General features: G+C 47.5%; 1 protein-coding gene across 2 annotated transcripts in view; it reads right to left on the bottom strand.

Annotated features, from left to right (window-relative positions):
- Positions 1-392: 392 nt before the first annotated feature.
- The window catches only part of TBX4 (T-box 4), a 32,580-nt gene continuing 17,344 nt past the window's right edge, over positions 393-15,628 (bottom strand). The window contains exons 5-8 of one of the 2 annotated variants that reach the window (XM_006832359.1): positions 5,342-5,494; positions 4,028-4,116; positions 3,695-3,930; positions 393-1,105 (exon numbers count right to left, since the gene is read on the bottom strand). In XM_006832359.1, coding sequence (XP_006832422.1) covers positions 486-1,105; positions 3,695-3,930; positions 4,028-4,116; positions 5,342-5,494 — 1,098 coding nt within the window. In that variant the 3' untranslated portion in view covers positions 393-485. The remainder of the gene's footprint in view (positions 1,106-3,694; positions 3,931-4,027; positions 4,117-5,341; positions 5,495-15,628) is intronic. The other variant, XM_006832360.1, reaches the window with a different exon arrangement.

The raw sequence follows: 15,628 nt of genomic DNA, 5'->3' as shown, positions 1-15,628 counted from the left end.
CCACCTTTCAGACAGTCTCCCACAATCGCCCAAAGCCAAGGGAGTGGGCATCCTGCTCCCAAAACAAGATTCTCTGCTTCCCTGGCAAACAAAACTTACATGTGCACAGAATCTGCCCATGTACGTCCTAAGAATCTTCCCACCCGGTCCCTGAGTGAATCAAAGACTGTATTATAAAAGCCCCCAATAACTCACACGAACCCTCCATTCCTACTGCACCCATGGGCTCATTAGAGCTGTCACACGATGATGGACTCAGGTCCTGCAGCCAAAAACGCTTCTTAGATCATTGCTTTTTCTTCTTGTTATGGCCTCAGTTGTGTGTCAGAAGATACATACTCTCCAAATATATGCACATATGTGCAAGCACATACACACACACACACACACACACCTTTCTGTGAGGGTTTCTTGGTAGTGCAGGTCACCCTCAGAGAATAATACTGGATGAATAGGGTCCTGGGTCTGTCTAAGAGACGTGGGAGTCATCCATCAGTCCAGTTCTCTACAGTCCCCATTCCTGAATGATACTGTAAGGAAGACTCCCGGGACAAAGAGAAGCTTTGGGAGTAGAGAAATTCATTGGCAGCACTCAGGTGTGGAGATGGCGGTTTCCTCTCACACACTGAAGGGAGACCTCGCTCTCTTGGAAAGGAGGTGGTGGGCCCCCTCTCCCGGACCTGAGATTGTGAGAGTGGATTGTACACACTGAAGTGGGGGTTTCCTGGGGGCTGAGAGCTCTGAGCAGAGATGGGAGGCAGCCGAGGCATCATAGTAGTGGTGGTGAAGTGCGTGGGGAAGGGCTGATAAGGCACAGTCTCCATGGTCTGAACACTATAGTTGGTGTATGGCGAGACTGAAGTCCACATGTTACAGCTCAGTGGAGGTGGGGGCAAGTCGTCCACCCCTGACACCCCAGCAATCTCAGGCCCAGAACCTGAGTACATGCAGGCTTCTCTTGGGGTCACCTCACTGCAATAGGAGGGACTCAGCATCTGTTGGTCATAAGGAGGAGGAGAGCGAAAATAGAGGTCCTCCCCAACCGAAGAAGGAGCTTCCAGATAAGATCTCTTGCAAGGTAAGTCCAGGTGGCGAGCACTGTCTGCTGGAAGACAAAGAAACCTCAGCAAGTGTCCTTTCCACCAGCCCAGGTCCCAGAGCACCCCTGCTCAATGCCAGGACAGCTTACCCTTGTCATGCAGGCTCCACCCTTGCCCCATAGTGCCACAGCACACTCAAAGCCATTTGTAATCACCTACAGCTTTGAGAAGGTGGCAGCAACCAAGAAGTGCTTAGATGAAGAATCCAGCTCAAAGGCCAGAGGGGATACCACATTGTTGGACACTGAGTGATGTGTTTAGTCAGGCAACATTCAACTTTGATCCTTTGCCAGCCTGACAATTGGGGATGGTAAGATGTACACTGGCATTCTTAGGCTAAGTCCACCCTGACCAAGGAAAATGGAGGCAATAACCAGGCCACACCAGGCCCAGAGGCCATATTTATCTGGGTTAACCAGCAAATGAAGGCCACAGTGTTTCGACCTCAATCCTCAGCCATAGCGAGCCAACGCTATTCATATGCAGGTTCCTATTGCTTTTAGAAAAAGCAGTCAGGAATGCAACTCTGTGTGTGCTCAGAGAAGACACATTGGATTATTATTATACAGATGCCAAGACAACACAGTCTACAGCAAGCGACAAGGGTGACTTGTACTTTTAAAGCTAACCTGATCCTCTGGGGAGAAATGACAACAACTGTCCCTGATCATGTATGTGTGTCTTTCAACATCTTCAACCATGAGGGCTTTACTATCTACAGTGACTATCTCCTCCTGGGAGCCGTGCACGGCCGGCCCAGGCCTGAGGACTTGGGCAGTAGCCCACTCAACAAATTTAAAAGCATGTGTCCAGTGGCTTATCTTGGTCTTCCTTCTTCTTTCTTCTCTAGAGATTATTCGGGGAGCTGTGCTTATACAATAGGGCAGGTGACCTGGAGAAGGTGATATAGGGGAGGAGAGTGAAGACCTGCACACCCCTCTCCCCTGCTCTGGAATGATCTTCCCTCAACCTTGCCCAGCTCTCTTGTTTATCCCTCACTCATCCTCTCCAAATGTTTTTCTCCCAATTCCTCCTTGCCCTCTGCACTAAGCTCTTGGACTTCCCAGGTGACCCATTCACTCTAGGGCAGGAATCAGCAAACTTGTTCTGTAAAAGGCCAGATAGTAAAGACTTTAGCCTTTGTGGGTCATACGGTCTGTCACAACTAGTCAATTCTGCTACTGTCACAGAGAGTGACCACAGGCAATCCATAAACAAAGCCTATGGCTATGTTTTAATAAAACTTTATTTATGGATATTCCATTTTGAATTTCATATCAGGTCACAAAATATTCTTCTTTTGGTATTTAAAAAACCATGTTAAGATGGTTAAAAAAAACAAAGCACCATTACCCGTGGGCCATACGAAACTAAGCAGCAAACCTGACTGGATCCAAAGCCCTTGGTTTTGCTGACCCCTACTCTAGATCACTGAATTCTAATGGAACTTGTGCAAGGGAGTCTCAGAGCTCTGCCTGGCTGACCCCAAAGAGCTGGGCTGAATGAACATTCTGAATTGTAAGCAAAAATCCTCAAACTCATTGCCAAGGGAACAACAGTGCCCCTGAGGGGTCTTCTGGTGGAGTCACACCAATTGTCTCTGTTCTATTGACTGAGAACTTGAGAGCTGGTACCAGAGCACAGGTGTTCTGGTTCCCAGCTCAGGACTCCTCATCTTCCTAAAAAGGGCCAGCACAGACTGAACCCAGTCTGCCTTCCTGGCCCCCACCCTACATCCACAGTGCTGTTGTTTAAGTTCTGTTGAGTTGGTTCCAACTCATAGTGACCCTGAATAGTGTTTCCAAGGCTGTAAATCTTTGCAGAAGCAGAAAGTCTCATCTTTCTCCCATGCAGCAGCTGGTGGACTGAAACTGATGACCTTGTTGTTCAAAGCCCAGTGCTTATCCTACAGAGCCACCTCACCCAACATCCACAATAGCACATTTCAACTCTCAAGAAGTCTTTGCAGGTCCTGGTATGACCGGGATAAATCCTGTACATTATGACTCCACGTCATCTTTGTCCTAGAATTGGGTTGTTTGATAGAAACCTCTGGACTAAGGAATTGGCCTCCTCCTGATCTTCTAGGCAGAGCCCCAGCTGACTCATGTGTCTTCTCACCCCATTTGCTGCTGTTGTTGTTGTTTTTCAGTGCTGTCGAGTCAGTTTCGACTCATAGCGACCCTGTATAAGGTTTCCGAGGAGCGGCTAGTGAGCTTGAACCACCGACCTCATACCTCAAACTGCCCTTGTGGCCCAGTGCATTAGCCCACAGCACCAACCCAGGACTCCTCTCACCCATGGAGGCTCTCAAAGAAGTGACCACAAAGCAACATCTGGAGTTGGGGAAGAGGACCAGGGTATGGGAACACCATGGCCACAGCTGTCTGAGAGGACTCCAGGCTGCAGTAAAGGAGAGAACCAGCGTCCCTGCCCTGGGAAAGATGGCCTTGAGCCTGCTGGTGGCTCCAAACTCTCTCGGCCCACACAGGTGTGTGTGTGCACATGTCCACACAGACTCATGTGTGTACTGGGAAGTGTTTGTGGGGAGAGCTGCAGCTGGCCTACAGGGTTCCGGGTCAGAAAAGGGCTACCTCGTCTTTTCAGGCAGTGATAGAAGAGACTCGAGTCCCTCTGTGTTGGGAAGGTGTTGAGGGGAAGGTCCTGCGGCTCTGTGGCAGCAAATTGCATGTGTGCCCCATTTTCATACTGGTAGTGCTGGATGGCCTGGTGGGCACTGTGCAGAGGGCTGACGTCAGGCTTAGCTGAGAGCTGTGTGGAGACGAGCCTCTGCCTCATGATGCTTTTGGAAATCACGGGATATTCTTTGCTGAAGGGGCGGGAGGACAGAGAGATACTGAGGGTTACTGAGTCCACACGCCTAAACCCAGGCTGCCCACGCCACCCCCAGGCCAAGGCAGCCCCACCTCTGCAGCCGGGCCACACGCAGGTCGCTGTCGTCACTGCCCCGGAATCCCTTGGCAAAGGGGTTGTTCTCAATTTTTAGCTGTGTAATCTGTGAAGAGAGGACACATGGTAGAGGTGATGGAAGGAGAGCAGAACTGGACTGACCTTGTACTCAGGCATTTTCAGAACTACTGGCAGGGATGGGGAGAGTCCTCAGGGTCTAGATCTCAGCAGCACATACACACCCACACCTCTGGGTGTGACTTCTCCAGTCTCCCTGAAGACAGTGCAGCAAATATTCAGTAACTTGCTTTTCTCAGCTGGGTGGTTCTCCTACCTCCTCACATCTCCATTCCTCATCCCCATCGTCAGCCCTTTCTCAGAAGAGGAATTTAAAGAGAAGATGAAGAAGAGGAATGAGTGAGGGGTGAACAAGAGAGCTGGGTAAGGAAGAGGGCGTGCTACCCCTTGTTAGTGAAGAAGATTCCAGGGGAGGCAGTGGGAAAGGTGAGTACAGACCCTCAAACTCAGAGAAGCTGCACCTAGCCCCGAACCAGCCCAGAGTCCCACAGGGTCCTCACATCCGGCTCATCCCTGACTCTTATCCATTCTATGTGCTTCAGACCCTGATTCTTTCTCCTGATCTCCACCCACACACCACCACCTGGGTACAGCCTCCCATCACTCTCCACCTGTCCATGGTGTCCAGGCCACGGTCGATTGACTGTTGCTCTTCTATATAAAATACACTACAGCCTATGAGCCTTCCCCAACTTACCCTGCCCACCTTGCCAACCCCAATGCACACAGTGTGAAAAACACCCCGAGAAGGAAGAGCATGGGCAAAGAGGGAGCATCGGGAGGCAGTTTGAGATTGTCAGGCTGGGCCGGCGAGGGGCAAGTGTGAAATGAGCTGGGACGTCTCTGAGCACCATCTGGGAGGGGCCTCCAGGGGCTCAGTCCTACTACTCCCTCACAGTGGGCAATGCTCCAGGCTTGTTCTCCCCAACTCCCTACACTTCTCAGGGACCCAGAATTCTACCTTTGGAGGCACCAAGAAAAGAAAGAAAACTGGAGCACTAAGGAGCTAACGCTCAGACCACAGGGCAGACTCCACACTCCTGGTTTTGGCACTTGCCAATTTTGTCCACTGTCCAAAATACACAGAGCATGACTTCCTGGTGCCCATCACTTGGGAGTCTGCTCATTACTTGATTTGCTCGCTGCTCTGAGGGACACTGCCCGCTTCTGAGCTCCCTGCACTGACCTGCCATTCTCCTCATGTCTCCTCTCTGAGGGTGGGCTGCTAGGGGCTGTGTAGTCTGTGGTTGTACCTTGTGGTTCTGGTAGGAGGTCACGGAGATGAAGGAAGTCTCTGGGAACACGTGGGTACAGAAGGCTGTGTTTTTGGAGCCAAAGGCATTGTTCTCATCGGCCTTGACAATGTGTAGCCGTGGCTGGTACTTGTGCATAGAATTGAGGATGATCTGAAAAAGAAAGGTCATCCTGAGGTCCCAGGTTCCCAACCTCTGCTACTTGACCTCACCCAGCTGGCCCTGGGCTGGTTTTCATTCTCCTGAAAGCCCAGGTCCAGGGCTAGACTGACAGGAGAGAACCCATACAACTTTTCTGAGCCTCAGTTTTCATATTTGTAAAATGGGAACATAATACATGACTTCTCTCCCTCAGGTTGTTTTCCTTAAAAGCTGACCACACTTAGCTTCTCCCTCTTATCCTATAGCTTCCCCACCCCCCTTTTACTTACCACCCTCCCACCCTCTCTGATGTGAGGCCAGCCTTTCATTTCCCAAAAGTGCCAGCTGTAAGCTCTCAGCTCCTCCTCCCACACTGTCAGCAACAACAGCTTCAGGGGGTCCAGAATGGAGGCTGGAGAGAAGCTGAGAGGACCTTTCACAGAGGCCTGCTGGGGGAATGCTGGGGACACCCCATCATCCTGCACTCAGCTTTCCCCAGGCAACTCACAACCTGGAGAAACCCCCTCACCGGCTAGAGTTCAAAGCTGTAAGGTAAGATAAAGTCAGAAAAGGCTGGACGCCCCAGACACCCAAACTCCCTTGGGGATACCTGAGGCAGGGGGAGAAGGATCCCCCAGGCAAGCCAGGCTTAAGCAAAGAGCCCAGGAGGCCCGGTCTCAGGAGCCCCCGGGGGGAGTAAGTAACACACGGTAGTTGCTGCTCCAAACCTGCTCCATTTAGCTGTACCCCACGGTAGCGGCTACATCATGTGCCATTAAAATGTATTTTTTTATCGTTGACATTTGCCAGACACCCTCCCCACTGGAGGCAGGACCAGGAATTTGGGGCATTTTATCAGTCCTGTGGCTTTTGTTAACCCTTTCATTTCTCTGCTGACCAGGCTAGGCTGGCTTGGAGGTTCCATTCCCCTCTGCTCCTTTCTCTCTTCCCTGGGAGTGCCCCTTCCTGGCTGGCCCTGCAGCTCCCATCCTTCTAGGTACCAGGGACCCAGCCTGCTGAGGGAGCCTAGTGAAAGATTTAACCCTTATGAGTTCAGAGGGGGTACAAGGAAGGCCAGAGGCAAGGCTCTTCCAGAGCAAAGCTGGGTCTGCATCTAAGGGTCTGAGTCTAAGGCTGGGAAGACCCTACTTTCATCAGCCCTGAGGGCAGGGACAGCCCAAAGAGCAGGCACAGTTGGGGGAGAGGGTGGCCTAGGAGCTGGCTGTGGGCTCTGGCCACCCTGGGCTCCTCAGTTTGACTGAACAGCTGCATCCAGCAGAAATGAGCCTTTCTGCATCCTCCTCCTCAGCACTCAGGGACAAAGCCTCTAGAATCTCTTAGGATCAGTGCAGAGCAGGAACCTGGTAAAACTGAGCCACACCAGTCCTACCCAGGAGACTGAGACGTTCCTCTGGGGAGCTGGGTCTTGGGAAACACCTCCTAGTCCCCTTAGGTTATATTATCACCCTGCCCTGTCCACTGAACTACAGGAGCCCACAAAGAACCTAAATTCCCTGAGATCTCAGCAACTGAATACGGGCCTGCATCAAACACTGATGATGTTACACAAACACCCAGATCTCTGCCTCCGCGCCTTCACAGAAGCAGTTCCCTCTGCCTGTCTTAGTCTTCCTTTCCAATCTCTTTTACCTTCTAGGCCTATCATCTCAAGACCTAACTGTTTCAGAAAGTCTGCCCAGATGACAAGAGTCTACTCTGAACTCTCAAGGAGCTCTGGTAGCGTAGTGGTTACAAATCGGGCTGCGAATCGCAAAGTCAGCAGTTCGAAATTACCAGCCGCTCTGCGGGAGAAAGATGAGGCTTTCTGCTCCCGTAAAGATTTACAGCCTCAGAAGCCCTGTACAGGGTTGCTATGGGTCGAAACCAACTCGATGGAACTTAACAATTCTGAACTCTCAGGTCCAAAACCTACTTGTCCATTCACTGTCTATGTGAGTGTTATGCTAGTTCCCATTGGTTTCCTATTTCTTCTGTCTCTTCTATTATATTGCAAACTCCTTGAGAGATAGGGTTATATCTTTTCTTCTTTGTATGCCTCCAGGCTCCTTTACACAAAAACAACAACAACAAACAGGATCTACTAAGTGAAAGGCAGGGGCATGGGAGGAGGAAGACCTAGCCCATGCCCCTAAACTTTCTGTAGAAACTTAGGCAAGTCCCTTCTTCTCTGGTCTTCCCTTTTCCCTAAGACCTTTTTCTAATAAAAAATCATGACTAGATATTTACACAAAGAAGCTTCCCATGAACACTCAGGGGCTTTTGCTCTCCAACAATAGGACCATGTGCTGCACAGTCTAGCTGCCCTAGGGGGTGGGGGCGTCAGGTCATGTTGGGAGAACATATACAATGGGCTGACAAAACCCCAAACAGATGCCACAGACACCTTCACCCAACGAGGTTGTGCTACCCCCAGAAGGACACCTCAGGACCAAACAGTCCTACCCCCGTGACACCTGGGCAGTCACAGCTGTAGGGCTCAGGGCTCTCAGCAGCAGCAACCGCTGTCCCTTCTCACTGTCACCACCTCCAGGGCCAACGAGTGACCAGTTCCTATGACTCTCTCTGTGAAAAAAAAAACAACCCTTTCCTTTCCCTCTCCCCCCTGGTTCCAGTCCCATCATTGATGCAGGGTAACTGGAGTAGCCTTCTCCTGTCTCCATTGACTGCGTCTCCATTTGCATCTGTTCCACCATAAACAGTGTAGTGGACTAAAAGCTGGGCTACTAACCACAAGGTCAGCAGTTCAAATCTACCAGTCACTCTGTGGGAGAAGGATGAGGCTTTCTGCTCCCATAAAATGGAGAGCCTCAGACACCTTCCATAGTACTGCTATGAGTCGGACCAAACTCAATGGTACACAGCCACCAACCACCACCACACATCAGACAGGAGTCCAGGACCGCTGTAGGATAAGTACTTGGCTGCTAACCTCAAGGTCAGTGGTTCAGATCCAGTAACCATGCCTCAGAAACTCTATACAAGGTTGCCATGAGGCAGAACAGACTCCAGAGCACTAACAACAACACATCAGACAGATCACTCCTCTGCCTGGAATGCTTCCGGGACATTCAGGGTGACTCAGTGTTCCATAAAAACAGGGCCTTTTATACAAAAGTGCCTCAAAAAGTTCATGGGAAAATTCCATTTTTCCATAAACTTTTGAAGTCCCCTCATATGTGTTCCTCTAGTTCTCCTGTCCCCACCACTCGTGCTAGCATTTAAGGACTCTGGGGAGGCGTTGCAGGATAAGCACTGGACTCTGAACCACAAAGTTGGCAGTTTAAACCCACCAGCTGCTCCTCAGAAACCCTGTGCAGAGTTGCTATGAGTTGCAACCGACTCGAAAACACTTAACAACAACAACAACAAATGTCTTATATTTACAATTGCCACTGTTAATGAGTCCCTCTTACCCCTGAGGATAAAGGCCAAACTCCGCAGCCCATATACCAAATATACCCTCTAGGACAGGGGACAGACAGGCTGGCAGGGAAACCTGTAAAGAGAGAAATAGCAAGACCCTAAGAAGTCCCTGGGTGTTGCAAATGGTTAGCACACTTAACTGTTAACCAAAAGGTTGGAGGTTCAAATCTCCCCAGAGGCAGCTAAGAAGAAAATCTCCTGCCCCACCCCCACCCACCAAAAAAGAGAGAGAGTAAAAAGAAACCAGCTCTTGAAAATCCTGTGGATAACCTATACTTATGGATGCAGTAGCTCAAAAGAGGGAACAAATCTTTACAGCAAGGATCATTCCCACCCCCTCAGTACACAGGGTTGATAGGGATGGGCAACCTGGGCATTGGCTACCCAAAATGGAGGGGAAAAGGGCGGGCCTACAAAGGCAAGAAGTGACTGGTTTACAAGCTTTCAAGAAGGAGCCTAGATCCAGAGGGTGTGGAGGAAGGTAGAATCTCCACTGAATAGTATCCATTCTGTCTGGATGGGGCTGATGAAAGGAGATGGGGATAGGACTCTTGTGGTACAATAATGAATAACTGCTATCAGGACTGACAGTGAGGGTTGGAAATGTAAAGGTAGATGTTTTATAGCAAAAGGAGGGGAGTGGTTGACTTTTGCAGTCCAGGTGCATCAAGGGAGAAGAGCAGAGTGCAGGACCCTACCCAGAGCAACAATGATGCCAGAGACAATGACATGGAAAGATGGAGCAGCTGGGGACTCTAAAGCCAGAGAGGAAGAGGGTCTGTGTGTTGACGACAGAGGTACAGGCTTGTGGGGTATACCCTTTTGTTGTTTAATGATGCATGGAGGGGACTGTAACCATGGCAATTAAATGATATACTACAGGATGAATGTAAAGCTAATGTTCTCCCATGTAAACTATCCTTAATTCACAATAAAACATTACAAAAAAAAATCCTATGGAGCCCAGTTCTGCTCGGACACACGTGGTCACCACGCGTTCAAATCAACTTCACACCGAGTGGTTAACAGAAACAGGTAGGAGCCAGGGCAGAAGTGGTGTTTGTGTGCAAATCTCAGATATAGAGAAGTCACGAAGGGCCCAGAAGACGCTATGGATCTCTGTCCATCAATTGCAAGTGCCTAGAAAGTACTTCCCCTCTCTAGCTATTGGGGTCCCAGTCTGAAAAGTGTGGCCTTTAACTATAGGGTCCCAACTCTGGCAGTGTGCAACCTGGGCAGGTTCCACATCTTGAACCAATGCAAATATAAAATAGAGGCTCAATCCTAACAGCCCAGGAAAAGGTGAAACCAGTACAGTGACTCACAGAGCTGGCTGTACTCGGCAGTTCCTCAGGCGCCATATTAAACCCTTAGCCAGGGTCCCGCATTTGTTTTTGTTGCAGAAGATATTGGGCCAAATGAACTAGCCATTTGTCAACAAACCCCACTATATTACTGGTCCTGCCATCATCTTTGTTTTGCAGAAATGTGATTCATTATGTTCTGGCGACAAATCAGAAGGCTGTTCTATTTTAGCAATCGCCATAGCGCCAAACAGCCATCCCTTAAGAGATCAGCATAGTGTGCTTGGTCAGTGATGCCCAGATTTATCTCTGTTAGGATTACAGAGCATGGAGAGACAGGCCTTAGAGATCATTCCAGTCCTGCCCCCTCATTTTACAGATGAAGAGCAGGAGGCCTGGACCGTGGGAACATGACTTACCCAAGGGTACACTGCTGGGTGGAGGTAGAATTCTGAGCAGAATCCAGATGCTCTTTATGACAGCACGCCTTGCTCTCAGTACCAAGCTCAGTATTTAATGGTTTGGTGTTAATCAAACACAGCAAGGGATGTGAATTTACCAGATCCTACTGTTAAGAGTCCTGGTGTGGCGCTGTGGGCTAATGCGTCAGACTGCAAAGTCGTTTGAACTGCAAAGACAGTGGTTCAAACTCACCAGCTGCTCCTTGGAAACCCTATACAGAGTCGCTATGGGTTGGAATCAACTTGACAGCACTTAACAACAACAACAACTGACCACTGTCGCTGCCATTAAGTGCCATCCAGTCAGTTCCAATTCATAGCAACCCTGTATAGGATTTCTGAGGCTGCAAATCTTTGCAGGAGCAGAAAGCCTCATCTTTCTCTTGAGAAGCAGCTGGTGGGCTCAAACCTTATGGTCTGCTATCCAGCGTGTATCCTACAGAGCCATCGTACTTCCTGCTGACCATCAGAGATCGCAACATATCTGGATACCAGAGCCCACGCAAGAATAGGAACAAAGTTCACTTTGTCATATATGAAACTGTCATTTTACTCTGCATCATAATTTTACTTTCTAAGACAATCTTCTCCATCATCCTTCCTACCCTCTCCAACCTTGCAAAGAGGTTAGGACAGAGATCGGATTTGCAGCTTTAAAAAAAAAAAAAAAAAAGGAAAGGAAGGAGGAAGGAAAGAAACAGAAAGATATTCAGAGAGGTAAGTGACTATAGCCCAAGGAAAATCCAGAATAGAATTGAACAGGCAGCCCACAGCCATTAAGAAGCCTGGCCAGCTAAGCTTTGGCCTGAAGAACAGTCCTGGAGTCTTATCTCATAAAGCTCTGAAACTTCCCGGCCGTCTCTCTCGGTAACAGAAACAATAACTAATGTTGGCGCTGGTCGTTGTTCATGAAGATAGAGCGTGTGAGTCAGGCTTTCGGCACATACAAGAAATCACAGGGGAAATTTACATGTGGAAGGATCACTGTCAAAGCTGTGATGTGAACCATAAAGAAGTAAGTTGTTGTTGTTAGGTGCCATCGAGTCAGTACCGACTCATAGCAACCCTCTGCACAACAGAACGAAACACTGCCCAGTCCTGGGCCAACCTCATAATTGTTCCCATGCTTTGTTGCCACTTTGCCAATCCATCTTGTTGGGGGTCTTCCTCTTTTTCTTCGACCCTCCACCTTACCAAACATGGTATCCTTCTCCAGCAGCTGCTACCTTCTGACAATATGTCTGAAGTATGAAAGACGAAGTTTGGCCATCCTGGCCTCCAAGGAGCACTCTGGCTGCACTTCTTCCAAAACAGATCTGTTGGTTCTTTTGGCAATCCATGGCACTTTCAGTATTCTCCTCCAACACCATAGCTCAAAAGCATCAATTTTTCTACGGTCTTTCTTATTCACTGTCCAGCTTTCGCATGCATATTGAAATAATAGAACCTATATGGGTCGGAACCGACTTGACGGCACTTAACAACAACAACAACAACATATGAGTAATCTACCACTCATTTGTCAGTTTGTCCTACTGTGGTGGCTTGTGTGATGCGGGGATGCTGGAAGCTGGAAGCTATGCCAGTGGTATTTTAAATCTGCTGCACAAGACCGCTTGAAAGTGTTCAAGAGCAAAGATGTCAGTTTAGGGACTAAAGTACACCTGACCATGGTACTTTCAACAGCTTCATATGCATGTGAAAGTTGGACAGTGAATAAAAAAGAGTATAGAAGAATTGATGCATTTGAGTTATGGTGTTGGAAAAGGATATTGAAAGTACTATGGTCTGCCGAAGAACAAACAAACCCGTGTTGGAAGAAATACAGCCTTAGTAATCAAGATGGCGAGACTTTGACTCTCATACTTTGGACACATTGTCAGGAGAGATTGATCCCTAGAGAAAGACATCATGCTTGATAAAGTGGAGGGTCAGCAAAAAAAGAGGAAGAAACCCAACAAGATGGATTGGCACAGTGGCAGCAGCAATGAGTTCAAGTGCAACAACTGTGAGGTTGGCACAGGATCAGGCAGTGTGCATAACGTCTCTATGAGTCGGAACTGACTTGACGGCACCTAACAATAATAACAACACATGAGTGATACAGTTCAATTTCAACCAGAGCTGCTGCGTCGGCCTTCTTCAGCCTTTCATGCTTGCTGGCTTTGGACACCTTCTCAGTGGTGCAAGTCTTCACTTGCTGTAGCTGCTGGCTGTGTTGCAACTGACTAACCTCGGCAGCAGCTTGTATTTGTTACTCTTGTTGCTGTCTCTTTACTTTCTCTTTATTTTATCTCGTATTGTTGGCCTTTGTGTGATGTTGTTAGGTGCCATCGAGTTGGTTCCAACTCGCAGGAACCCTATAGAAGCTGTACATCTTCACAGGAACAGTAAGTCTCATCTTTCTTCTGCAGAGTGGCTGGTGGCTTCAAACCACCAACCTTGTGGTCAGCAGTCCAGTGTTGATCATAGGGCACCACCAGTGCCCCCTTGCCTTTGTGTAAGCTGTCCTAAATACTTTTGGTGGCAAGGTGAGTACTGAGCAGGATAGACTTCCAGGTTAAGTAAAGGTCCTAGAACATAGCTGGACAAGGAAAGAGCTGTGTAAGTTAGTGAGCTTTAAAGCTGGGGAGAGGAGTAGCATCCTCCCATTAAACTGAGAGATCCTGTAAAGGATTTACAGCTAAACAAAAGCCAAAGAGCCCCGTCCAGAACTCTGACATCTGCCCCAGTACAGACAAAAGGGAGGTCCAGGCCCAGGATTCTGCTCCAGAGAGAAAAGTGCAAGATACGTGTTAACTCACAATGTACAGTTGTGGACTCTAAGCAAAATAAATGTTGGAGGAATGTTAGCCGAAAATGTTTGGGTTTCAACTCTAATTCTTTTGGTTGTTGTTAAATTACAGGGCTAGTTCTTACGGCAATAGAATCATATCATCTTTCAAATCAGTAAATATATCATTGTTGCTGCTGTTACATGCCATCAGGTTGGCTCCAACTCATAGTGACCGGGCATAGGGTTTGCCAGGAGTGACTGGTGGATTTCAATCACTGACCTCATGGTTAGCAGTCCAGTGCTTATCCTACAGCACTGATACTTATTGAGCATTTCCTGTGTGCTAGGCCCTGTCCTGAGTATTTTACAGGCATGATGTAATTAACCTTTTACAGCATCCCTTTAAAGTTCCGGATTTTTATTCCGGCAACCTCATGAGTATCAGAGTAGAACTGTGCTCCATAGAGTTTTCAGCAGCTGCTTTTTCAGAAGTAAACTATCAGGTCTTTCTTCGGAGGCATCTATGGGTGGACTTGAACCTCCAGCCTCTTTAAGATAGATTTTAATAGATGAGTGACTGAGGCTCAGGGAAGTGACAGCATTTGCCCCACAGCTGTGAGGTACAGCCACCTGGCTGGGAGACATCTGCAGAAACCTGGCACAATGCTTGGCACAATGTAAGGGCTCAGCAAATGTGAGAGAAAAGACGGACTTAAAAGCTCTGGGTCCCACAGGCAAGTTGACAGAATAAGCTTTGGGGAGACAGCAGCCCCTGGCTGAGGAAGCACTTTCTGGTGTAAGTCGTACCCCTTCAGTGAGGTCAATCATTCACTTACCAGACACAGTGTCAGCCAGGCACTAGAGCACCCCTATGATTTAAAACCTCATGATTGACTATCTAGTGGAGAAGTTACACTGTAATCAAAATATCAATCAAAACTAAGTGTTGAGAAATGTCGTGAAAGAAAAATGGTATTTATAATAACAACAAACAAGACAAAATAACTACCAAGATGCATGTAAGACCTTGTGAAGGAAACTTGAATATGGTTTTGAAGGACATAGAAAGATGACTAAACAAGTCTTGAAATACAACTTGAAAAATATTCCTATTCATTCTTCCCTAACTTAATCATTTAATTCCAGTAAAAATATGAATAAGTTTATTTTTCAATGCTACTAGCGGATTCTAAAGTTTATATGAAAAAATAGACAAGAATACCAAGAAACTCTGAAAAAACAATGTAGGGGGTGGGGGTGCTAGCCAGGCCAGACAATTATAAAATCTGAATAGTGAAGGAACTAATACACTGACAGACACAAATTCATATGAAACTTTAATATACAGAAACAAAACCTCCTAAATACCACGGGAAAAGAAGATTGTTCAATTAAAGGTGTTAGGACAGTTGAAAAGTTGGAGTCATGCGTGCCTTATGTGGAGTAATAAATTCCAATGGTTTCAATGCAAAAATAAATCCATTAAGATACTAGGAGAAAATTCCCTTATATGTAAGAAGTGGATAAGGGCTTTCAATTTATCAAAATCCAGAATCCCTACAGAAAAGACTAATACATTCAATCAAAAACTTTTGAATAGAACGCTACCATACTTGGAATTCCCATGTGGAGATGTAGGGATTGTGGTTCAAACCAACCAGTCACTCCTCAGAAACCCTATACAGGGTCACTTTAAGTTGAAACTGACTTGATGGCACTTAAGAAAAACTAGTACTATGTGTAAAATCAAAAAGCAAATAGCAAGTGGGGAAAACACACAACTCATACCACAAATAAATTTTCCTCATTTACAAAGGAGTCCTGGTGTGGTGCTGCGGGTTAATGCGCCAGACTGCAAAGCCATTTGAACTGCAAGGTTAGAGGTTCAAGCTTACCAGCTGCTCCTTGGAAACCCTATACAGGGTCGCTATGGGTTGGAATCGACTCAGCAGCACTTATTAACAACAACAACAACAATTTACAAAAGTTCTAGAAATTGATAAGAAACAAGCGTAATAATCTAAGAGACAAACGAGCAAAGCGTAAGAACAGCTGTTCACGGAAGAGGAAATCATAGAACCTTACTCATAATAAAGGAAATGGAAACAAAAGTGAAACTGAGGTGTGTTTCCACCTAGGTAACTGACAAAAGTGAAACTGA

This window comes from Chrysochloris asiatica, unplaced genomic scaffold (genome assembly GCF_000296735.1).
Source record: "Chrysochloris asiatica unplaced genomic scaffold, ChrAsi1.0 scaffold00007, whole genome shotgun sequence".
Classification (NCBI taxonomy): Eukaryota; Metazoa; Chordata; class Mammalia; order Afrosoricida; family Chrysochloridae; genus Chrysochloris; species Chrysochloris asiatica.
The sequence above is the reverse complement of the archived record's forward strand: the minus strand, read 5'-3'. Positions and strand labels throughout refer to the sequence as shown.